Raw genomic sequence first — 23,844 nt, 5'->3', positions numbered from 1 at the left:
AATTAACTCATTAGCCTGTCTCTAGAAGTGAAGCAGTTGCTCTCAGTTTGAAGAGTAGTATCTTATAGTATGAATTCTACTCTTCACTATGAGGGCAACCCGTCCAGGCCGCAGTGAAAGGCTCCACTTTGCCTATTGAGATAGGAGATCTTTCACTGCGGGTCCACTGTGCCCTCAGTTCCAACAAAAGATCAGAGATATTGGTGTCCTGGAGAAACAAACAAAAGCACCAGATGAAAACTTAGGGCCGAGTCAAAAGAAAGGGGAGGACTTTTGAGTTTTCGGGGGGCGAAGATCACCAAGACGCAAGGAAGCTTGAACCCTGCAACCTTAACTAGTTAACCGCATGCATCTCGGTCCAACAGGCACTGCAAATAATGCGGCTGATCTTCCAAGTGATATTCGTGTGTTTCTTGCCCCTTGACGGCAGATGCTGTTTAGGTGAAGCTGGGGTCCAGCATGCCCACACATCAGTTGCGGCCTACCTGCCACGGCCCACGCACAAAAGCTTTCACAATGGGAATACTCCCGATGAGAGGCAAAGAAAATTAGAGAATATAGAATGGAGCCTGGGTTTTACTCTCGACATTGCACAAATGGAGAGCGAGGCCCCACTCCTATGCTTTACTCGGAACCCGGCAGCGAGGGAACAGTACAATACAGGGAGAAGAAGATACTGTCCAACATTCGATCCATTCTGTAGAGATAAGAATGAACTGCTTCCGACAGATAGATACAAATGACAGACTTCTCGAGCTAAGTCTCAGAGCCATAATGAACGAAAAGAAGCCATTTTCAAGTACAATGTGATTCCTACCAGGTCAATCTCCCAAGTGAGCATTCCTCCACCCTCGAAAGATGCCATCTCGTTCGAAGAGACTTTTACGACGGTACCTTGTTGGTTGACGTATTAAGTTGAGGATGTTGGACTTCTATTGCTTGCCCAACTTCGGAAGAGTTGGGGGGCGTCCTTTCGCACGCTCTGCCGGAAACACTTGTCATCACTGGACGAAGGATTTACTTCTGTAAACACAGAATGGTTAGCCTTTCCTTTAGTCTGCAAAGAGGCACCCTCCAAAGGACCGGGGGAAGAAGAACATACGCCACAGGTAGTGCAGTGGCAGGTGTCGCTAGGACAACTGCAGTTCTGAGGGCCGTTGCAGCTACAAGAGCCTGTTCCACATCCGCAACCCATTTTGTGTTGAAGGTATTTGGAGACTTTGTTTTGCAAAGAAGATAATGTGTCACAATCGCTGGTATTATGAGATTTGAGGACTTGCTTATGAAGAGTTTAGAAAGTGCTTCGAGGGGGTGGGAGGCGATGGCTTTATACGGATTTATCTGCGGCCTTTTCGCGACGTGGAACTCGAAGCTACGTCATTATTCATCATCCATGAAAGCCAAAGGAGCCGAGATAGAACGTCATTCCTCTCCGCGCAAACTCTCCCGTTTCTTTTGGAACCGTGAATAATAGACTCGCCTGCCAGACACCCCCGGACACCCGCGGACACCAGCCTTCCCAGCGACGTTCTAGAAAGCGCGTTCAGACGTGGAGCAAACCAAGCGCCGAGACTCCACCTTCATCCCTGACAAGTTGCGTGCCCATGATGCAAATGCAACGTGAAAAGACGCATACAAAACATGCGGAAAAAGGAGCAAAAAGAGGCTATCTGAAAAAAGAAAAAGGAGATTCGACGTGAAAGTATGCCCATTCCCTGCTAAAACGCATCGGAAACATTAAAAAAAAAAAAAAAAAAAAAAAAAAAAGCAAAGCTGGGTGCCTGATTCCGTCCCGTGACGCGTATGTATTCCCAGCCAGTTCCGCGCCGACACCCATGATGCAGCATGATTTCATCAAAAGAACGTGAAACATATCAACGCCTGCCACCTGATCGAACAATCCCATCGGCAGCTGCTTTGCCGAGTTTCTTCCTGCAGTCTGGGCAGTACCACTTTGCAGTACGACTTGGCACCTCTGTCAGCCCGACACATTCCAGATGGAACCATTCTCTGTCACACTGGATCGCCGTGTTAGCACTAGTGTCTACACAATCAATGTTCGTCAACAGGCAGAGAGCATCAAACCAGAAAACTCACATCATTATCCTCACAGCAAATCATGGTCCCAAAACTAACGTCTCCGCAGATGCAGTATCTCGGTTCGTTCGGATCGATCTCTTCAACCACTCCGTCTTCGTCGATTCGATAACCATCCGGTAGTTGTGCGTCTTTGGGGTTTTGATCTTTCTTCTTCTTGGCCGGCTTCACCTTGCGTCGACCAACGCTAACCGCTGATCCTCCGTCTTGGCCAGCCGTGACGGGCCCGGGTGCAGGACGTTTACTCCGTCGACTTGCTGCGGTGGTGCCCAGTGCTACAGTTGGTGCGATGGCCCCCGCATCGGTAGCTGCTGCTTTTCCCGGTGTCATGCTCTTGCGGTGGAGCGCCTCACGGCCCCCAGCTTCGGTTGATCCCGCCGTCGCAGACCGGTGACGGGTGGATTTTAGGCCAGTTGGTGGGGTGGAGACTGGCTGGGCTTTGGATGAGGCTGATGGTCCACGCCCGCTTCGGGTGACTGGGCGTTCAGGCTCAGCAGAGGACGGGCCCGGGGTTCCCTTCGCTGAACCTGACGGTCCTAGAGAAAGTGAGAGCTTTGCCGTTGTAGTTTCAGCAATAGAGCTTTCATTAGAAATAAGGGCAGGTTTGGTGAGCCTAAGCTTTTTAACATTAGTTGTTCCGGAGACAGCCTCGGAAGTCAAGGGCTCCACGTCCTCCTCCTGAGCATCAAGAGCTGCTGTCTCCTCGAATTTCCTCTTCTTGGAGGTAGTTTTTGGTTTTGTCCTAGGTTTAGCTACGATACCGTTAGCAATGGACGAATCTCCTGAAAATCCAGTGTGAACGTTATCCACGAGAGTGTGATCGGCAGAGCTAGAGAATAGGGTTTTAATCGTTGACCCGATATCACCGAGTCGCTTTGCTGCCAATTCCGCTTCCGCTGCCGCCTGTGCTGCTTGCTCTCGTGCTTGGGTCTCCCGCTTCAGCTTCTTCGCCTCGTTCATTTTCATACCTCGATTGATCAGCTTGGTTTCTTCCACCCCGGTGGTTCCCATGTTGCCGTGCACGTCGCTTTTGCGGGTAAGTTTTCCTTGAACGTAGTTGTTCATGACATCGTCACAGTCGATGAGCTCGGTGCCTGTTGATTCAGCCTTCTCCCTTGCTGCTCGATAATTATCCCATCCGCGGCCCAGTTCTGAGAGCTCACGATGGATCATGACCTCACTCGGCTGCCAGAAGTTGTTTTTCTTCATCTTTTTGCGAAGACAGGCCATTTCCCAATCTGTTAAGCGCAACCATGGAAGAAACTCGCTGCCTATTTTTGCATCTGGAGGAGGAGCTGATAGTGCTGCAAGGGCTCTACTCGTAGAGCGTTCCGCTGTGATATGTTCACCCTCTGCACCTTGCAACGTTCTGGGGTTCCTTCTGCCCTTCTTTTGCTTGGCCCCCTTTTTCTGCCCCTCCTCCACGCCTAGCCCAATAGCAGCGTCAGCATCAGATCCTTCCACGCTGGGTGCCACTTGACTGGGATCAAACGCCGTAGCACGACCACCCCTCGCTCCTCTCTGAGCAGCGCGTGACTTTTGCCTAGCACTGTCAAGGCGGAGTGTGATACGCGTAGGTGGCTCTGTTTTCTCGACTTTAGCCCCGGCTGCGCCATCTTTGGTTTCGGGAAGGTCAATGGCGAGCTCGCGTGCGGTGGTAATTGAGAGTGCAACGAGTTTCGATTTGATGCTCGCTAAACGGTTGAAATGGCGGTCCACGACATCGTAAAGGCGAGATGCCTCCGCGAAGGAGGCCTCGCGCGCATTGATCGCTCGTTTCAGCTGTTCTGAAATCTGGATGCGCAACGCATGCGGCTCCGGGCGCGTTTCTTGGGGTAAGTGAGGTAGTTGTCCATAGGTCTTGGTAAGCTTGTGAACGGCGTTGGCCGCGTCCAGGTACTTTTTGTCCAGGTCGCGAACTAGGGTCAAGGAGCGGACTAGGTCAGAGGGAAGGTACTCGGTGTAGTCGATGAAATCGGTGACGGTGGCTTGTGCGTCGGGGTCCGAGGGGCCCTCTAGGAAGAGCTCGCCCGGTCCATGTGGTGGTCCCAACCCGCCCGACATTCTAGCTCAAGCTACAGACGAGTAGGGAGAGAACGGGAGGGAGTAGCTAGCTCAAGGCCGGAGATCAGGCACAGCAATGTGTCGCTTGTCGACCATTATCCAGCGCGATAGAGGCCAATCTCTGGCCCCTCACAAAACAAGAAAGATATGTAACCAGCAATGAGCGATCCAGGACCGCAGAAAGAGGAGCTGGAGCAACCTGAGATCATGTCGTCCCCGTGGAGAGGCGTGTCGTCGGCTGGGCAGAAGGGCGAGCGAAAAGGTTGCTACTAAGAGAAGAAACTCCGGGTGCTGATTGGTCGGTCGGATAATCAATCATCCATTGTCTGATTAGGTAATCTGCTAGGTGACTATTAATCAGTCCCCTTTTTTTGCACAGTTTGCTTTTCCTTGGCATTAGCGGGATGAACAAAAAAGCCCACTTGGAACGGTTCGACTCCGGCATCAGGTGCCTTTGGTTGCTGGGTACGTCTGTTTGGACTGGCCAGCCGGTGGAAGGCCGTGTCTGGCGGAAGACAACCCTCTCTCTGTGCTCTTTGATCTAGCCGGCCTTGTCAGCTAGGGAACTGTCCTGTGCTTTCTTAGTTCTGTCGTGACAATGCCATGTATATACTACTTCTGCTCCGTAGAACAATCCGGACGCTCACTTTTACGAACAAGAGACAATGCTCACAGTATCTCATCGCCATGGCGATCATTCAAAACAATTCTCAATGTTATAAAAGATTGCATTCTTAGTCAATCTCTGACCTAAATTTGTTACTATCTTTTCTTCCTGTCACCTTTAATCACCAACTTTGGAACCCTTTCTCTACATCACATATACCATCTGGTGCCCTGTGATCTCAGCCCCTACCCATGGGCCTCTCAGATCGGCTTCGAATGCTCTTTATGGGAGCAGATGCACCCCTCCTCAACACTGATGTTGGCTTAAATACCGACGAAGAACCCCCTGAACTTGCTTGTGAGGCCGCTTCAAATAATACAACACCCGCCCCTGCTCTGCCTATCAGGTCCGAGCCAGCCATGCGCGGTGTCACCGATCAAGAAAGCGACTCAGATTCAGAGTTCGAAGATGAATACCTGGCAGCTTTGGCGGCTTCAGCCAAAGATAAAAACAAAGGAAAAGAACGTGCTGCAAAGCGTGTCGAGGCGACTTTCGAGAATGGTCGAACTGAGAACCCAGAGGCAGCGTCGCGGCAAGATATCGCAGAACCGCGCTATTATTGCCCGGCTGTGGTCATCAGCCGCTTTCCATATAAGTATCTCAAGGGCGATATCGCAGACAAGGTCGCTAAGGCCGTTTTCGATGACGGCAAGTTCTGGGACCGGGAATGGGATTTGTACGTATTCCCTCCATCACTCTGCTTACCCTCTATTTTCCATTTTCCGGCTTGCCAGTGGTTTTAGGATACGCCTATTTCGCGAGCAGCGACACCACAGAGTCCGCATGGATGTAGTCCACTAACACAGACCTCTTCATAGGTTTTATGTTTTTCCTCCACGCTCGATCTCTCCAAATCCCCTTCTCCTTATTCCTCAGATCCAGGCTCAGCAGCTCATCGACGAGATCAACAAGAAGTTCCATTGTGGAGCATCTATTCCTGCACAGGTCGACATGGGTGTCTCGCTTCCCTTTGAGAATGACGGCACTCCGCTTCCGCAATTTCTTGGAAGATCTACCAGCCTGGAGCTCAAGGAGAAATTGGAAAGAGATATCCCTCCTCGACGCAGCCGTCGTGAGGACACAAAGGCGTCGCTAGACGCAGGCGATCGTTCTTCTGCTGCTTTCCAAATTAAAATGGAAGCTGCCTTTAGAGCTCTGCGCCGCAAGCCCAAGGCGAGTAAACTCAAGAAACAGCGTGACCAGGCTCTCAAGCTCCAGATTGGGTACCGTGCACTCAAACGTTTGCAGTGCTACCTGGGCTTGCGGGGGCGTATTCCTCGTTTGAGCGAACAGGATAGCAACGATCCGGTATCTTTGGAAGAAGAGGGCAGGGCCATCAATGCCGCCACCTTCGCAGCCATGAAAATGATGGCACTGTTGAACGTCAACGAAGAAGCGCCCTTCCCATTTGCGGACGAACCGATCTTCATAAGCGTTGACATCGAGTCGAATGAAGTCGCACACAGTCAGATCATTGAAATCGGCGTCTCAAGTTTGGATACTTTGGATCTGATCAGGCTTCCACCCGGCAAGGGAGGCTGCAACTGGATGAAGAAGATCAAAACTCGTCATTTCCGCATATCCGAATACCGCCATGTTAGGAACCAAAACTTCGTCATTGGGTGTCCTGATCAATTCGAGTTTGGAGACAGTGAATGGATCTCGATCAAGAACGCAGCCGCAGTTCTGGAATCGTGCTTCCGGCCTCCATACCTCAAGAATGTCCCCTTTCATGGAGCACAAGCTGGAGGTTTTGATCCTCAAAAATTTATCACGAGCGTCGAAATGAGTGACGTATGCTGGAGTCCCTGCCCACCCTTCTCTCTCTTCTCTATCAACCCACTAACGACCTCTCTAGGACGACGAAGACGGCGGAGTGCCACTGCCTACCAATTACGCAGATACACCTGCTGGCCCCTCCGATAGTCGTTTCACTTTAGTCTCCGCCGCAGTCCGGCGCAACGTCATTTTCGTCGGGCACGACATTGCCTCCGACATAGGCTACATGCGCAAGCTCGGATGCACCATCTTCAAGCCAGGCAGCAGCGCCAACGCCGAAGGATCGACCCCTGTCGACCGGTCTCCCGCCAACGACAAGCCACTCTTCCTCGACAGCCTCGACACGGGCCTCCTCTTCCGCATTCTCAAGCGCGACATGCAGCCAAGGGCCCTGGGCAAAGTCCTCCAGGACCTCGACATCATGGCCTGGAACCTGCACAACGCGGGCAACGATGCGCATTATACCATGCAGGCGCTGATCGGCATCGCGGTCAAGTCTCGCCTCGAGCAGGATGAATTTTACTCCGAGGACGAGGAGGATTCAGGCGAGTGGGATTCAGATGCTGCCGCCGCCGCCATCGCTGCTGGAGGTCAGGCGGTGCGCGAGTGCGATAAGCGGGGCTCGTGTGAACATGGAGGTACCTGGAGAGCGGTGTTCGAGGGGCGCGTCGAGGCCGGTATGGAGAAGGCTCGAGATAGGGTCCGTGAGGAGTTTGAGGGTTGGAATGAGAAGCTGGGGTTTAAGGGCGGGTGGGTCTTTGGCGAAGAGGATATCGATGGCGGCCTTCCTAAGGGGCTATGTGTGTGAGAAATGGAAACTGACTTCAAGTGTGGGTTTGTTTGCTGGAGTGTTTTGGTGAGATTGAGAGCATGAAATCCTACACATTGGTTAATACTTGGGGTGGTGGGGGCGGAAGTTAGCCATAAAACAGATTCCCCTTTGATAGACACTTGATAGGTAGATTGCGCAATGCGATGCAAGATATCCCTCTCGCCTCTTACCAGTCGCAGATACCCGTTAACTTTTCAGTAATTATACTTTCTATCTAACTGTTAATTGACGACATATCAATCAAATGTACCGTTCTCCCATTCCTTTGCCTTGAATAGAAAGAAAAAAAAGAAGAAGAAAACGCCGAAGTCATAGATAGATTTCTCCTCTTTTCTTCACATAGAACAGAACAGACAAGCAATAGAAAAAAAGAATGTAAAAAAAAAAAAAAAAAAAAGAAAAAAGGAAAAACTCCTAGCCTCCCCCCTTCTGTTCCCAATGGAAAGAGAAAAAAACGCCTTTCGTCCCTCATCGCAGTGATACATACATACATACATACATACATAGCATGGCATACATAACAGACATCGAAAGAGAGAAAAAAAAAAAGTAAAAAATAAAAATTGCGAAGCAGTAAAACATAGAGGGGTAGCCGATCCGTTAGTATCTTCCTTGGAATCGTAAAATTTCCCCCTTCTCTTTCTCTTTTCTTTACTCTTTCACTCGCTCTTCTTCTACCTTTTTTTCATTTGTTTTTCCTTTTCCCTTTTTTTTTTTTCATTTTTTTTTTTTTTATTTTTATTTTTCTGGGCAGCGTCCCCATTAAGGAAAACCAGCGCATACATCGAGATTCAAGGCATGATAAACATATCATACGAGCCGACGGGGGACCTCGCGAGGCTTTTCGGGAGGAAAAAAGAAAAGAGTCGGGGGGAAGACAGAATCGAAGAAAGTAAGAAGGATAAATAAGGCATTAAAAAGAGTAGTAATGTAAAAAATAAGACGAAATAACAGCAAGAAGGGAAGAAAAAGAAAGAAAAGAAAATGAGGCAAATACAGAAAAGTAAAGTAAATTTCTCTCCCATTTTCCCAGAGGTTTTGCCAGGAAGAAAACGGAAAAGAAAAATGGAAAGAAAAAAGCAGTCTAGATTCTGGTCGAAGGGGGGAACGTGGTCAGAGCAATATGCGTGCCATCGTCGAATCAAGCAAAGCTGTTAAGAAATTTGGCGAAATAGTGGGTGGAATAATCGTATCATATCGGCGAAAGCAAGAGTAATCCTCCAAACAAGAAGAAAAAAAAAAATTCGAAAAACGGCAGAGGGGCGGTGGTGACGGCGATTCGTAGCTTAACTTTAGGCCTGGATTTGTCCAAAGCCCAAAAGCAAAAGCGAAAAACCCGCCCCCTTCTTTTAAGAAGTCGATGCACTGGCACTCGCTCTGGCCGCATTGTTTAACTGGCGATGATAAGACCCGATGGGTTGGAAGCCCCTAAGCATCCCGTTAGAACCATAAACCATGAACAATGTAGAGCGCGTCCAGGCCAAAAAAAAAAAAAAAAAAAAAAAAAAAAAAGAGAAGAAAGAAAAGAAAAGAAAGAAAAGAAAAGAAAGAAAAGAAAAGAAAGAAAAGAAAAGAAAAGAAACCGCAAATTTCTAATCATCCAACATACCTCGCAAGATCAAACCCTTCCGCTTCATTCCCGTCCTCATCATCGTCATCCTCCCACCTCCGCTTCTCCTTCCCACTCGTTCCAGGAGTGATAATCCTCCCACGAGTCCTCGAAGGTCCACCACCAACCTTACTCGGGCTGCCAAGATTAGGTGGCGGTGGACTACTGCTCGGAATCGCATTCCCACCGTCCCAACGACCCACATCGCCTCCGCCTCCGCCTCCAGCGGCTTTCAACGGGCTGATATCGTTCGGTTTCGCCGGGGTGCTGCCGATATCCGCGAACTTCCAGAACTGCGCGGGGGAGCTCATGGGCATGAACTTGGACGGGATCTGGGCGGTGCTTGGCGGTGCGAGGCGAGGCTGTTGGCGGAGTGGTGCTGGGGTTATCATGGACGAGGCTGCGTCGTCGTAGTACGATGACGACAGGGCTGGAGGGGATCCGGCGACGTTGTCGGAGAGCCCGTATGCGCGGGATCCCTCGCCGTTGCGCGGACGGGACGGCATGGGGGTCTCGGCAGGGTTGTGGGCGTCAAGGCTGCGGCCGGCTCTGGAGCCGCGATCGGGAGTGTACGCCTCAACTGGGGCGACGGAGAAGGTGTGATACGCGGGGGAGCCTGTCTGTCGAGGCTTCGTGGTGGATTGGGGGTTTTCCATCCGCTTTTCAAAGCTACCTTGGCCGTTGGCTTTCTGGAAACTTGGACTATCCTTTCCAATCGGGGAAGATGGGGCTGACGACTGCATTCCCTTGTGAGCCTTCTTCCAGTACTCTTCGCGATATTCCGGAACAATCTGCCACTTCATCCCCTTTCCCGGTTCATCCGTGCGACGGGGAACTTTCTGGAATGCCTTATTCAAAGACAGATTATGACGAATCGAATTCTACACGATCTGTCAATATGGAGGTTCAAGCAATCGTATAATACCAAAGGAAAAATATATATATAGATATATATATATATATATATATATATCTTTATATTGTACAACATACCTGCCATCCCGAATTCGTATGCCTATAAAAAGCATACTTTTCCATAATGTACTTATAAATATTACTCAGCGACATCTTCTCCTCCTCTGTAGAGAAGATCGCCTGGCCGATGAGGTTAGCATAGCTGTACGGCGGCTTCAGATCCTTAGCCGAATCACTGCTGTAATCGATCTCCTCGGTGCTCTCCATCATCATGCCGCGATTGTACAACGGTGAAGGCTTAACCGTAGCATCGACGTCTCTAGATCTCGGTCTCGTGGTCGCCGGGGTGGCCTGACGCTTGGACGGCGTCACGGCCGCGACGGGCTGCGCCTTGGAGACTCCGTTTCTGCCGTTTGCCTTCTGCTGGCCGTGGGCTGCGAAGGGGACGGGTCGGGCGGAGGCCGCGGGTTCCGGATGGGCGTGCGAGACGGGTTCCCAGGCGCCGGGCTCCTCGACGGGCTGCAGACCGTGCAGCTTGCTCATGTAGATCGGGTGGATGACGGCCTTGTCGCCGGGGGTGACGAACATCATCTGCGTGTTCGCGATCTCGATGACATCGCCGCACTTGAGCGGCGCGCTGGTGCCTCGCTTCAAAACACCGTTGTTCAAGCGCGCTCCGTTCCGGCCGTTGACGCGGATACGCCAGCACGGGGGTTCCTCGGTGCCGTCGTAGTATATCTCTGCGTGTAGCCTCGAGACAACCTTGTTGGGACCCAGGTCGATATGGACCTCCGGCAGCGACTGGGCGGCGACGGCGACGGGGCTGGACTGCGCGTCGAGCTTCTGCTCGCGGTCCGGCGGGCGTCCGATGGTGACGTGTAGGCTCTTGACGTAGTAGGTCCAGTCGCGTCCGGCGATCTTGGCGTAGGCCTTGACGCTCTCCTGGTTCTCCTGTCGGGTTCTGGCGTTGGAGTGCGCGTCCATGACGGCGACGGGCTCTCTCGCGACGCCGAGGATGGAGATCACAGAGTCCACCAGATCCTGGTTTCTTGAGATTTCGTTCTCATGGGAGGAGTCTTCATTCTCGTCGCCGGAGATGGGGTCTGGTGTCTGTTCGTGATGTGGTTCAGGCTTTGGTTCAACCTAGAGAGAACAGAAAACAAAAAAGCAGGCACAGTGTCAGCACAAGATCTGCTCGAGAAAAACGAAAACAAAAAAAAAAAAAAAAAAAAAAAAAAAAAAAAGGCGATGGGTTGACTGTTCGCGTGTCCAGAGGAGCATTACCTTTCTCTTCTTCACGGAGCGTCGGGTGGGCGAAGAGTCCAATGCATCAGTGTCCGGCAGCTCAGGCAGGACATCTTTGCGCCGATTGCGCCGTTTGGTGGAAGGGGGCATTTTCCAGTTTTCCCTTTTGCGTGTCTATGTGTGTGTAGGCGCGCGTGTGTGTGTGTGTGTCTGTATATGTTTTGTGTTTTGTGTTGTCTGCTGTGAATCAACTTGGCGACCGCTTCGCGGTGATTGTTCTCGGCGCAGCTCTCCAAGGGGGAGATGGACTGATGAGAGAGACGGAATGGGCGGACGGATGGATGGATGAAAGGACGGATGCGGGCGGCGCGAAGGAGTGGGACGGGATGTGAGAAAGACTGGCGAGGAAGGTTTTTGTTGCAAGGTCCTATGTTTCTGCCACTGAGACCAAGACCGGGGGGGTGTAGAGGTCGAACTAAGATAGATGGAGCAGACGGACAATATGGGATCAAGGCGGACTTCCGGACCGGCGCGCGTGGGATCGGGGCGAACAGTTTCGACGCGGCAGAGGGGCCGTGAAAGGTGTGGGAGATGGAGGAAGAGGAAGAATTAAAGAAGAATTAAAAAAAAAATAGTAAATTGTAGTCGATGTTTTGGTCGCCGGCTTGCCACCAGGTTTGAATCGGGTCAGGAAAGATAAAAAAACTCTTTTTCTCTGGAATTTCCTTTCGATTGCGAAAAAACTTTACAGTGGTGCCAAGTTTATTATTGTTTTAATTTTTATTTCTTTCTTTTTTCTTTCTTTTTTTTTTTAAAAAAAAATTCCCTCTTCTCCTGTTGGACGGTGAACAGAAGAGGAAAAGAAAAGAGAGAGAGAGAGAGAGATAGGATAAAAAGGCAGTGTGTTTATTTTTGGGGGTGGGAGAGATCCGCCCAGCAGTCGGGGCAGTATTGGTGGTGGTTGGATGGGCACGGACGGGGATGATGATGATGATGATGATGATGATGTTGGATGCTGCGGTGGAGTTGGAGCAGCTCTGGTCTCGTCGAAGTGGACTGCGACACGCGCGCGCACACGAGAGAGCGAGACGAAGAGCGAGACGAAGAGCGAGACGAAGAGTGAGAGACACCGTATAAGCTGGCAATCCGAATTCGTCGACAAGTCTGAGGCTAATTATTTTTGTTAAAAAAAAGAGAATAAGTAAATGAATTAGATCAGAGAATTAAAAAACGAAAAAAAAAAAAAAAAAAATTAAACTAAACCATAGAATTGATAGACGACAACAGATGCCAGAGCGGAAGAGACAGCAAAACGGTTGTCTGTTGTTTTGGGGTGATCTCACGATGCGCTCAGGTTCGCGTCGACTCCAGTCGTCCTTCACACAATTATTATTACTCACACACACACATAGAGAGAAAGTCTCCCTTGAGAGTTCGTCCAGGCTTCCCGGACGCCGCGACTCCTCCGTGACTCGTCCGGGGCTCCTCCGTGACTACGCCAGAAATATCCCAGGCAATTCGAATCCTCCCTGTTCGAACCACACTGTTTCTGCTCGAGCCATGGAACTGGCGCCGAACTGCCCGAGCAAACTCTCGACAGCGTGGGGAGGAAAAATAAAAGAAAAAAAAAAAGGGAATAAAAATTAAAAATTAAAAATAAAATAAAATAAAAAAGCCGCCGCAGCGACCAAATTCCAGGCGAAAAACTGGAAAAAAGAGTGACGGCACGGGCGCCACGCGCTAGGCCTATACCGGCAAAGAGTGGGGGCTGTGCGTGGCGGGGGCCAATCAGCGGGCGTTAATTTGGGTAATGTTTCAATACGCCATACTCCCGTAGAGCAAGCAGCTTGCGGAGAGACTCTTTGATATCATCGCGAGGATTGTATACAGATCGAGATGGCAGGCCGAGGTGGATGGCTATCTTAAAGGGTATGTATGTATGTATGTATGTATGTATCTCTACAAGGTCCTGTGGGCTGCGAGGAACGGTGTGGTCATTCTGGTCGAAGATTGGTACAGAGGCCCACGGTCAACTCGTACATCATTTGTATTGCTAGAGCAGTATGAAAAGCGGTTGATCACACGAGGAGGCAGTTCGTAGAAGAAGAAAAAGTTCAAGCCAGAAATCCGGCAGTAGGCACACGCATCAATATGAACAATAGAACAACCCAACGCAGGGAAAAGGGAATCCATAAACAGGGCATAAACAAGGGAAATGGAAGAATTTGGGGAAAAAAAAAAGGGGGGGGGGGTAAACAACCAGCTTGGCAGTCATCAGAACAACACGATAGAACGCGACAAAAAAAAAAAAAAACACATATCCTCTCCCTTCCCTTCCCTTTCCTTTCTAGACTCCCACACAAAGAGAGGAGAAAACAAATGTCAATCACATGCAATCCCAGGAATCAAAAAAACAAGCCATCAAAAAAAGAAGAAGAAGAAGAAGAGGTACATGCAAGACGTTCGCTCATGATTCGTCCATCTTCATCTTGTCCTCCTCACCGTCCATCTTTAGCACCGGATACAGACTGTCCGCCTTGACCTCGTCGCCTCCTTCGTCCTTTATCTCCTCGTCGCGGTCCGCAACCGCCGCCGCCGCGATCGCCTCCATGCCCTGCATCTCACTGTGCGACAACCCTTGGTGCCCGTAGCTCGCCGACTGATGGCCGCTCCCTCCCCCTTCTCCCTCTACTGCCACTCCTTCTTCATAGTCTCCATGGTACAGTCGCTCGTGGACGTAGTCGCGGAGTCTCTGGAGGAGACGGACGTTCTCGACCCACATCTCCTCCGCGGTGCGGCTGCTGCTGGACGCTTTGGGCGTCGCGCCTCGGGTGTCGGGACTGCCGGTGGCACTGCGACGTCTGGCCGTGTCGCCATGTGCCGTCGACGCCTGCCGGTCCGTCGACCCACGTCGAAGGAACGGATCGATCATGTTGTCCGAAATCTTATCTTCGCCAGTGGTGGTGGTTGTTGTTGTTGTTGCGGCGGCGGTGGTGGTGGTGCAAGACGCATTCTTTGGGTTTGGGTCACTGCTCCCGTCCATCGACACGTCCATCGGCTCGGGATAGTCCATGCGCGCTCTCTGCAGCATACCACCCGTGTATCGGCGGCGGTCGTCATTCTCGAAGATGCTGCTCAGCGTGGACGGCGGGGCTACGCTAGAAACACTAGGGTATCCTGCTGGTGCAGATTCTTGTGCAGAGGTGGTGGGCAGCGTCGGGTACATACTTGAGCTAGTCTGGGGGTGCGCCTGGTGCGACGACGGCGGGATGTGGTGGCTGGACGACAGGGAGACCGGTGACCGACCAGACGTGTACGACTGAGCGCTGGAAGGGGGGGTCAACGCGGGGGTTGCGCTATGAGGGGATCTGGCTGATGCTGAAGACGTGGCTGGCGGAGCAGACGTAGCTGTTGCTGTTGCCGTGGCGTGGCTGGATGGCAGTTGCGGAGCCGTGGGAGGAGAGTTTGTGGTGCGATAACTCAGAGCCCCGTGGATGTAATGCGCACCCGGCTGAGCGACACCAGCGGCTGCGACGTTCTCATCGCTCTCATAGACGGTTGTTTGCATTTGCTCCAGGAACTGATCAATATTCATCAAGTCAGTCTTGGTGCGAAGATTACCCATCGGAGGCAGGTGATAGGACTGTGCAGGGATTGGCCCGGAGTGGTAACCTCCATGCCCACCAACAGTGACCATCGCAGGCATGGGCTGGTAATCAGGCACAGCAGCAGCGTGGACCAAGGGGAGAGGCAATCCGTGCAGATTTAACAGGCGTTGTCCAACCGCCGCATAAGAAGTGGGGTCGAACTGACGTCGTTTCAAATCACCGAAAAACTCATTCAGCGCATCGTATCCCCGCTTCTTTGATTCGTACGACGCCTGGTGAGTGGCATCGCTCCCAACGGCATAATAAACGTTACCATACGACGGGTTCGACGGATGTTGAGGGTGCTGAGGATGTTGTGGGTGCTGTGGGTGATAGTACTGCGGGGGTCCGTGCCCGTACGGTGCGCCAGGAACAGCACCCAGTGAGCCATCAAAATAGTGCCCGGCTGGAATATACAGGTTCCGGTTAGCTGCGGAAAAAAGGGAAAAGGTTATTTCACTTCAATGATATATTTAAAAGAAAGGAAAAAGAAAGGAAAAAGAAAACCAAAAACCAAAAGAGGACAAGAGAAAGAGGAGAGGGTTTGGCGGGGGAAGCGCGTTTTAGACTTACTTTTACCGTCTGGACCGACACCAACACCGAACATTCCGTTTGGAGGTCTTGCGCCTGGACCGGGCTCGGGGGACCTGACGAGAACCGAGTCGTCTGCATGCGTCTTGACATGCTTCTTCAGATCCTGCGGACGCTTAAATGCCTTGCCACAGAAATCACACTTGTGAGGCTTCAACGGCACATGGACACGGATGTGAGAGGTGATATGATCACGCTTGACCGTTGTGGTGCGGCAATTGCCCCATGAGCAAGTCAAGTTAAGGTTATTAGTACTCTTGCGCCCAACATGGCGTTCGCAGACGTGTTCCTGGTGCAGAACGATGTTAGGGTGTCGAATGATCTCCCAGTAACGAAAGGAGCTTCCAAACAGGCGGGTGCCATTTACGGGGAGGGAACCGCCAAGACAACCCAAAAAAAAAAATAAAATAAAATAAAATAAGAGAGACGAATTTAATCGAGGGTCACATCAAACCAACATCCTACACCAAAGGTATATGAAAGGAGAGAAGAGAAAGCGAAGAAAGAAGAAAAGAACAAAGAAGAAGCTTGGGAGCAAGATGAGAGATGGAAACATACATAGAGAGCCTCGGGAGTGGGACAGATCTCGCGACAACCGGTCCACTGGCAGGTCAGATCGGGCTGCTGCTGGTTTGGGTTATTGTTGTTTGCATCCTGCGCGGTCGCGACGGGGACAGCAGAGGCAGCAGCGGCTACAGCGGCGGCCTGCTGTGCGGTTGCGGGAGCAGAGGCGATGGACTGCTGGACAGGCTGCTGCGGGGACTGGATCTGAGCGACGGTCTGCTGTTGCTGAGGCGGAGCCTGCTGCTGCTGCTGCTGAGGAGGTTGTGGCGGCGGCGGCTGTTGCTGCTGCTGAGGTTGCTGCTGAGGAGGCTGCTGCACCGGCTGCTGCTGCTGCTGCTGTTGTTGTTGTGGTGCTTGGATCTGTTGAGGTTGAACGGGAGGCTGGGCTTGTTGCTGAGTCGCAGGAGCCGGCTGAGCGGACTGCTGTTGCTGCTGCTGTTGAGCCATGGCGGCGGAGGAGTCTTGGTTTTCCGTGGAAGCCATGCTTGCCAAGGAAAATTTCTTGTCACCTCCGTCTCCAAGAACTTCTGAACAACTGCAACAAGATCTGGAAGATTGAACAAGACCAGTGAAACAAGGAAGAGATGCTGAACGTTTAAACTAGAATGGGAGAGAGGTAAGAAGCAGGAATTTGAAAGAGGAGTGAGGCGAGGAAGAAGAGGAGGAAGAAGGGGAAAAGAAAAAAAAAAAAAAAAAAAAAAACAAAAGGAAGAAAAGAGGAAAATGAAAATGAAGTGGGAGAGAGAGAGAAAAGGGTGATTCCTCAAACGTTACGCGGAGTGCGATCTGGGAAAACTACCGTGATTGGCCGAGACGCCAGATTGGGAGGGGAGGGGCTTGATCTTGAATTTTTTACAGCGCCCAAAAGTCCCGGTCTGATCGTCTTCCCCCGGTCGACGTTGAGGCCGTTCCTGCTTTGCGACAACAAGAAATATTTTAGAATGCGGGGGCTACAGTAGAAAAGACGAGCGTCTCGACAGGACGAGAAGATTGAGTTTCTGTTCCGGGGGTTATGGGGGAGGGAAAAGAAGCGCAGCCAAGGCCCGCGGGGGGATGGTTGACGATGAGCTGATTCACAGCGACAGGAAGGGATACCGTGGCCTGTGACCGAATACCACCTCCGTGATGGGTGACCAAGCCCGGGAGTTTGGGGGAAAAAAAAGGGGTCCGGAGAGGAACTCTGGTTGGCACTCTCGGCAATGTCTGGGCACAGGGAGCGTGGGAGGAAAGTCTTGGGACTTCTTGGGCGAGGGAGGAAGTTCTGGGCACGAAGGAAAATTCTGGGGAGAGGGGAGGGAATTATAGCAAAGAAAGCAGGGCTTCTTTGGGGGAAAAAAACAAAAAAAAAACGGGTTACAGAAAACACACACGCGAAAGCTGAAAAGGTGTCCCACCGTGACACGAAAGGGTAACTTAGAAACGAGGCTTCCCGTGGGAATAATCTGTGGGGGGGATAACAGCGGCACTCCGTACGTGTATGTTAAGTACCAAGACAGGACAGGACAGGACAGAACAGGACGGCGGGCGGACAGGGACAAGACCGGAACTCCAGGCCAAGACACGGCGAAGGAGGGGGGAAAGTCTCTCGCTCTCTCAGCCGACTCGCGCTGGACGTTACCACCATCGGCCAGGAAGGGAAGGTGGACGCCACAGCTCCCTGGGTTCTTGGTCCGGTTGACTGCGGGGACGCTGGCCTGCTCTGGAGCTGCCATTGGCTAGGACCCCGGGGGGGCGGCTGTGGTGAGAGATTTCCCACTCCTGCAGACCTGTGGCATGTTATGGGCTGGTACGGTAAGATTCGCACCACTCCTCCGTATACTCTCTCCATACGGCACATGTAGTAGAAGAAGTGGGCAGTCGCCGCTACCTTGGACCGCCGTCATGGGGGCGTTTGTCTTTCACAGCCGGAAAATCACCCACAAGGCCCTCCCCCCTGAGAGAGAGAGGACCCCATGTACGCAACATACATACGGAGTACGCTATATGTTGCACCTCAAACACGAGTTTGCCAGGCGAAACTCAAAAATAAATAACCAACAATCCTTCATCCGATCCGACCTTGTACTGAAGAAAAACACACACACGAAAAATTACCCTCGTCCTCCCCTCCCCCCTTCTCCCAAGACCTCGCCGCTCGTGCCAAGGTTTACGGGTCGCCAAGATCAAGGCCAAGCAAGCCAAGCCTGTCCCGACAGCCAAGTCGAGCCAAGCAGATGCCGAGAACCCTTGTGACACACGCCACTCCAAGTTCCTCAAACCACACTAAAAAAGAAAAAAAAGGTTTCTCATAACAATAAATAACCACATCAAAACAAAAATTACAGGTTAATCGCGTCATGATTACCCCCTTTCAAAACTTTCTTTGCCATCACAAAAAAAAAAAAAAAAAAAAAAAAAAAAAAAAAGGGGAAGAACAGAAAAAGAAGGGAATGACTGTAAATGTTGCTGTTTGCTTATCTTTATTGTCGGAAGATCTGATTTTGACAATTTTTTATTCCTTTTTTTTTCGACAATGGTGTATCAGTGTCAGGATTCCTTTTTCTTTTTTTTTTTTTTTTCGCGTGGGGGAAAAGTTGAGACACGCGAAGACGCAAGTCTGTATTTATGCAATGGAACATTCCCCGTATGTAAACGTATGATACAACCTCACCAGATGAATTACATCCTCGAGGGTACGTACCAGCCCTTTTGTATCTCAGACGGAGGAATAGTTTCACCGAATCCGTGTCAGGCGTCCACTAGAATCTTACTTCTGGAGTCTCGAAAAGAACCACAACCGCAAATAAAATATATAACCGTATAAATTATATATATATATATATGTGTCAAAGAGTTATCTCCAACGAATGACGGTGTAATGGCCTAATGCCCCATAGAGCAACATACCGAACATTGCCCGGTTCTCTCCTATCTACGGCCCGCGAAGCAAATGGAAAACTATACGTCAATCCGTCAACCTGAAAGAGACGCCCGGAGCCCCAGACTGATTTGCTGTGACGCCAACCATAACACGCCAGGGCAATAACAGGTAAATAATATGGGAATAAATAGTGCATAGATGAATAAAATCAAAGAGAAAGAAAATCGTTTTTGTTTTTGTCCTTTTTTTTTTTTGGTGTTTTCGTTTTTTTTTTATATGGGTTAGGAAAAAAAGAGAACCCCAGTTTTAGTAGACACCTCACCACCAAATCAAAAAGAATAAAATCTACTACTGTGAATGTCCGGGATTGTAGGCTGTTACAACCATGTCGGAATGAGGAAGAGAGTTAACGACTTACCCGGTCAACAGGTTGGGCCTGTTATGGAACCCAGACGCAGACACTCCCAAACCATGGCGTCTCTCAGCCCTCTCCTTCCGTGCCCATATGCCAGCTGCTCCACTGGACCCAGTCCGGATTCAGGCCAGAGACGCTGTCCATTCCCGCATTGTCAAATTGATTATCGTAGCCCATCGTCGAGCCGAGTCCCATTCCCATACCCAGGGTATTGAACCCAACCATGCCGATATCCATCGGCATACTAAAGTCGCCAGTGCCGTTGGTGAACGTGTCCTCAGACGCCGAATGGGGGAAGAAATTGCTGCCTGGTCCCTGAGTCCCGAGGTTCTGCCACAGGAAGGCTTGTCCGGGCATTGTGACGAGATCGGGGTTCTCCAAGTATCCTGGGGCGGAAGCGTCCGGTCCCGACTCTGAGAGTCGTCGCTCATGCCGCGCGGGGAATCCGCTCAGTCCCTTGGGTCGAGAAGTCATGCCAGTCAGGTTGCTGAGATCCTGATTGGAAAATCCAGAGAAATTAGGAGGGTTGATGAAGCCTCCCGGAGAGGAGGCGGTCGTTCGAGTTGGAGTGCTGGCCTCGAGACCCGTGGACATTGTATGACCGGGTCGGAAGGGGAATTGCCTCGAAACATCTATAGAATCCTGCTTGAACTGCGCATCCTCCAGGAGGGACATTGGTTGGTTCGGATACGCAAATGGGTCATCCGATGGGAACATCATCGGCATCAAGTCCGGAAGACGACTCGGGTTATCGAACGGCGGAGAAAACGATATCGGCTGCTTCAGGGGAGTTGATTGGGCTTGTTGGCCGGCGGACAGTGGAGAGGATGGGGTAGATATTTGGGATGTCTCCTTGTCTGACGTAGAAGGTAATATCGACGTGGGTTGTGGCACTGTAGTGGGAGATTGGGACAAAGTTTGCGAAGACGTAGCTTTACTTTCGTCGATATGGGATTGAACCATGGCTTGTTGCGGTTGTTTTTGAGCATTTGCAGTAGCTTGAATTGGGAATGTATTCGACCTCTTTACCGAGTTGAATGGCAGCCCTTCCGTCTCTTTTTGTATGCTCGGCGGCGTAAGAGTGCCGGCCAATTTGGGCGTAGAGGTAGTTTGCAAAGCTGCTGGTTGGGGTCGTTTTCGATTTATTGGTACTGGCACGTTGGCGCGCCGATTTCTTAGCCTCTCCGGTAAATGCTTGAAAATAGCCTAGGATATTGAAATTAGCCAAAAAGCTTCAAATGAGCGAGGCTGGTGGAAAACGCTAACATTGAGACTTTGTGTGCACCTATCTGCCGCCATACTTCTCTTTGCGAGTCCTGCTAATGTATTCTTGCCTTCAAGTGCATCCTTCAGAATGCCATCCTTAGCGCTGGCAGACTCTGGGTTCTCTAGTATGAAAAAAAGCAAAGATAAGATGGCGAAATACGTCGTGTACATCGTAAACCAATATGAACCATTCAAAAGCTGCTTCTTTTTCATCTCTGCCGTGATATGAACGACGTTCCTGGCCACACTTACGCATGCGGCCGCACAGGCATATGAGCGTTTATCGATTCCGCGGCCGTGCGAGCCCCCGCTGACATAATGCAAAAAAGGCCGGTACATTGCCATCTGCACATGCGCGTAGCTGATGCGTAACAGCTGCCTCAGCCTAGAATTGAAGGGTTCAGCGTGAAATCCAATCTTGCGAGGAAAACACGGAATCACTCACCTATCGACTTTAGGGGACGCCTCACTGCCAGGCTTAAGAGACTCAGGAAGGTCATCTTTCCAGTCTTGAAGATCACGCTCGATTTCACGTATTTTAGAATGGCTGACCATGTAGGTATGGCTCGAGCCGAGATTTGCCGCTTTCACTGGGTATATGTATTTTGTAACCTTGAGTAAAATCTGAGCTAGCCGTATGTGCGCATTTACCCCAGCCATGAGGGAGGCGGAGCCCGGGGGTACCGGCAAAATTCCTTCTGGGGTTATATATTCATCCTCAATTCCAAGCGGCGGGTCTTGGTCGATGTCATCTTCACTCAGCATCCATGGGAGCCCTAGAATCGTACTAACGTGGATATCCATACTTCGCACAACCCAGAATACACGCTTGCGCGATTCTAATTCCACAGGGTTGAAATTCGCCGAAACAGAACGATGGAGGCCTAGGCGGAGTGACGCTCGGAGGGCGATTCCGATATATGAATAGCAAGTACTGATGTTGGCTGATGCTTGAAGGAAGAGAATCATGAAGCAGATCGCTTGAAGGGATGTGAGGTCGCGACATTCCGTTATGTCAAGAAGAAGACGGCCCGCTTTAAAGTATTGAAAGCTGAGGATTCAATGTTAGCGTGAGCGATTATTGATGTGACAGGATTTCCTACCCTTGGTCTACAGCAGGCTCATACCCGGACTTATCAAGGGTGCTATCACCCACGCCTCGGAATAAACAACCAACGGCAAGCGCAAGATATAACAGCGGCAAAAAAGTGTTTTCCTTGTTCGTATATTGTTCCGCAGGGGTATCGTAAATTCGATCAAACATTGCGTAAAATGTGGGTTTGTGCATAAAACGTAGGACAATACATGCATCTTCAAGGGCATTATCGCAGAGCTTGCGGGCAATATCCCGAGGAGGTAAATCGTGCGCCAAAGACATATACGTGTCGATGGGTGATTCTGAAGAGGATTTGGCGCTTTCTAGTATTTGGGATATTTGTTGGAATTTAGAAGGAGTACGCTCGGGGACAAGGTTCCCGAATTGCTTTCTCAAGTGGCGGACAAACATGAGACCTGACGATTGGCCGTGATAGTCCCAATGGCCTTGGTCGTCGAGGTCGAGAGCACCGGTGTTGTCCACCATTGACTCTAAAAGCGATTCGTCACAATGCTCGGAAGAAGACGACTCTTTCCGCTCACGTTCGGGGTTGGGTTCAGACTTGGCCTTCGTAAGAGTTGAGACAAGTTCCCCCACGTTGCTAGCATCAAAAGATGGGTCATCCAAGTCGACGTCCGGGAGAACCGCACGCAAAAGGGCCTCTGCTTTTTGCAATCGAGCTTCCAAGGCCTCTATGTACTGTGGCGCAGGGTTTCTCCTCCTATTTGAGGGCTGGTCGTATGTGCAGGCTAAAGTTGACAAGCCACACAGTTAGCAGCGAGAACGAAGCAACCAAAACAGCGAAGCCAGGGACGTACCATAACTATAAACGGTGCAGTGCGTGCAGGGCTGTTTGCCATCACATTTTATCTTTTTCCGTCGGCATTCATCGCAAGCTCTAGTTACTCGCCTCCGTTTTTGCACCGGTATGGCCAATTTGGCCTGATCTACATCCGCAGCCTGGTTGTCATCAGCAGACGCAGGAGTCTGGCTAGGCGGTGCCGTGCGGCTGGCCTCGCGAGAAACTTGGTCGTTCAATTCGCCGGCGGCAGCGGATAGACCACTCTTTTCCTCAGGGGCGCACATGGGTGGCGCGGTTATATTATCTTGCGGAACCATGATCGGAGCGCTGGCACTAAGCCAGCCAAGTGCATCGGAGCGATCGAGACAAGAGAAGAGAAATCAAAGGTCGCAGATGTTGTCCTCGTCGTCAGTGCCGCCAGAATCAAGACGGGACATGTCCAAGCCAAAACGAAGCTACGGGTGGGTTCTTCGTCGCACAATTCCGGCGAGTATGATCTTTTCCAGGAAGAATCGAAATAGTTACCTGTGCCGGAGGGAAAAGGATACAGGTCAGCAGGCGGTTGGTGATGAAATCTCTTTGGATTTGGGTTTGCCTTAGGGGGTGCTCCCGGCGGGGCTATATAGGCAAAGGGCAAAAAAGCAACGGAGTGGGTGGGACACTAGAAGCTTACCAGGATACGTCAAAAAGGGTCAATCCCCCACAGGCTTACAGCAGCTTATTCACCGCCCTATCTGTCGTTGTCGGGACTTGGGTCTGCCATACAGAGTCGAGGAAGTTCTGCGACAATTGTCCAGTGACAGGACCCGGCCAGGCGATTGGACTACCGATCGGAATATTCGTGGGCTCAGATTGGCAGGAATTCCGAATTGGCTACACCCGATCCATACATTTACGGGTGCATCACTGTTTGCTTCGGGGGAGAAAGCAGATTAACGACCATGGCAGTTTGGAGCAAAACTGCGTTCGACGGAGAGATGAGTAACAGGGTAGGGATACGGAGCACAGCGGACAATGCGATAAGACACCAGGCTGGTGGTGCCTCTAGTCAACGCTATTATCGCTTGGTTTGCTAAGTCCAAATTCTATCCACAGCCCTGTCCCTGCCAACCAAATTGCACATGACATTGATTTTTTCCGGAATTTCTTAGGGAGAATGTCTTTTCACGAGCTGCTCCTGTGTTCCCTCGACAAGATTACCCCCGGGCTGCTGCGTTCTTTTAGCCACTCCGACGCCAGACCCGCGATACTCTGCCACAAAACATCGCCCTTTTCGCTTTCCACCCCACTAAACTACACTCCGAATCAGCGTTAATAATCGACTAGAGTGGCAATTAATCAGCAATGACGCCAGAGTGGGTCGCCACCAGCCCCATCTGACAGCTGCCTCGAATT

General features: G+C 50.9%; 5 protein-coding genes across 6 annotated transcripts; 1 reads left to right on the top strand and 4 right to left on the bottom strand.

Moving 5' to 3' along the window:
- Window positions 1-670: 670 nt before the first annotated feature.
- On the bottom strand, window positions 671-4,380 carry D8B26_008416 (uncharacterized protein). 2 transcript variants are annotated; one of them, XM_066125863.1, is made up of 4 exons: window positions 3,066-4,380; window positions 2,098-2,849; window positions 1,103-2,018; window positions 671-1,023 (listed from the first exon to the last, which is right to left on the bottom strand). In XM_066125863.1, exons 1-3 carry the CDS (start codon window positions 4,159-4,161, stop codon window positions 1,875-1,877), a joined length of 1,992 nt encoding a protein of 663 aa, XP_065980155.1. In that variant the 5' UTR covers window positions 4,162-4,380; the 3' UTR covers window positions 671-1,023; window positions 1,103-1,874. The 2 variants fall into 2 exon arrangements, with proteins under 2 accessions (XP_065980155.1, XP_003068534.2); XM_003068488.2 differs by having other exon boundaries at window positions 2,098-4,380.
- A 524-nt stretch (window positions 4,381-4,904) lies between these two features.
- D8B26_003237 (uncharacterized protein) lies at window positions 4,905-7,603 on the top strand. The gene is made up of 3 exons (XM_003068489.2): window positions 4,905-5,504; window positions 5,647-6,622; window positions 6,687-7,603. Exons 1-3 carry the CDS (start codon window positions 5,020-5,022, stop codon window positions 7,413-7,415), a joined length of 2,190 nt encoding a protein of 729 aa, XP_003068535.2. The 5' UTR covers window positions 4,905-5,019; the 3' UTR covers window positions 7,416-7,603.
- Window positions 7,604-8,696: 1,093 nt separating this feature from the next.
- FKH2 (transcription factor) lies at window positions 8,697-11,358 on the bottom strand (the record flags this gene model as incomplete). The annotated part of the gene is made up of 4 exons (XM_003068490.2): window positions 8,697-8,867; window positions 9,049-9,929; window positions 10,042-11,106; window positions 11,248-11,358. The coding sequence occupies 4 exons, from the start codon at window positions 11,356-11,358 to the stop codon at window positions 8,789-8,791; spliced, it is 2,136 nt and encodes a 711-aa protein (XP_003068536.1). The 3' UTR covers window positions 8,697-8,788.
- A 1,866-nt stretch (window positions 11,359-13,224) lies between these two features.
- On the bottom strand, window positions 13,225-16,493 carry D8B26_003235 (uncharacterized protein; the record flags this gene model as incomplete). Its single annotated transcript, XM_066124079.1, has 3 exons — window positions 13,225-15,285; window positions 15,429-15,735; window positions 16,005-16,493. 3 exons carry the CDS (start codon window positions 16,491-16,493, stop codon window positions 13,676-13,678), a joined length of 2,406 nt encoding a protein of 801 aa, XP_065980154.1. The 3' UTR covers window positions 13,225-13,675.
- Window positions 16,494-18,831: 2,338 nt separating this feature from the next.
- On the bottom strand, window positions 18,832-23,482 carry D8B26_003234 (uncharacterized protein). The gene is made up of 6 exons (XM_003068492.2): window positions 23,123-23,482; window positions 22,466-22,974; window positions 21,655-22,396; window positions 20,997-21,602; window positions 20,552-20,936; window positions 18,832-20,491 (listed from the first exon to the last, which is right to left on the bottom strand). The coding sequence occupies exons 2-6, from the start codon at window positions 22,764-22,766 to the stop codon at window positions 19,352-19,354; spliced, it is 3,174 nt and encodes a 1,057-aa protein (XP_003068538.1). The 5' UTR covers window positions 22,767-22,974; window positions 23,123-23,482; the 3' UTR covers window positions 18,832-19,351.
- Window positions 23,483-23,844: the final 362 nt, after the last annotated feature.

The sequence above is a fragment of the Coccidioides posadasii genome, chromosome 2 (assembly GCF_018416015.2).
Source record: "Coccidioides posadasii str. Silveira chromosome 2, complete sequence".
NCBI classification, from domain to species: domain Eukaryota; kingdom Fungi; phylum Ascomycota; class Eurotiomycetes; order Onygenales; family Onygenaceae; genus Coccidioides; species Coccidioides posadasii.
This window is presented reverse-complemented; position numbering and strand designations above follow the sequence as displayed.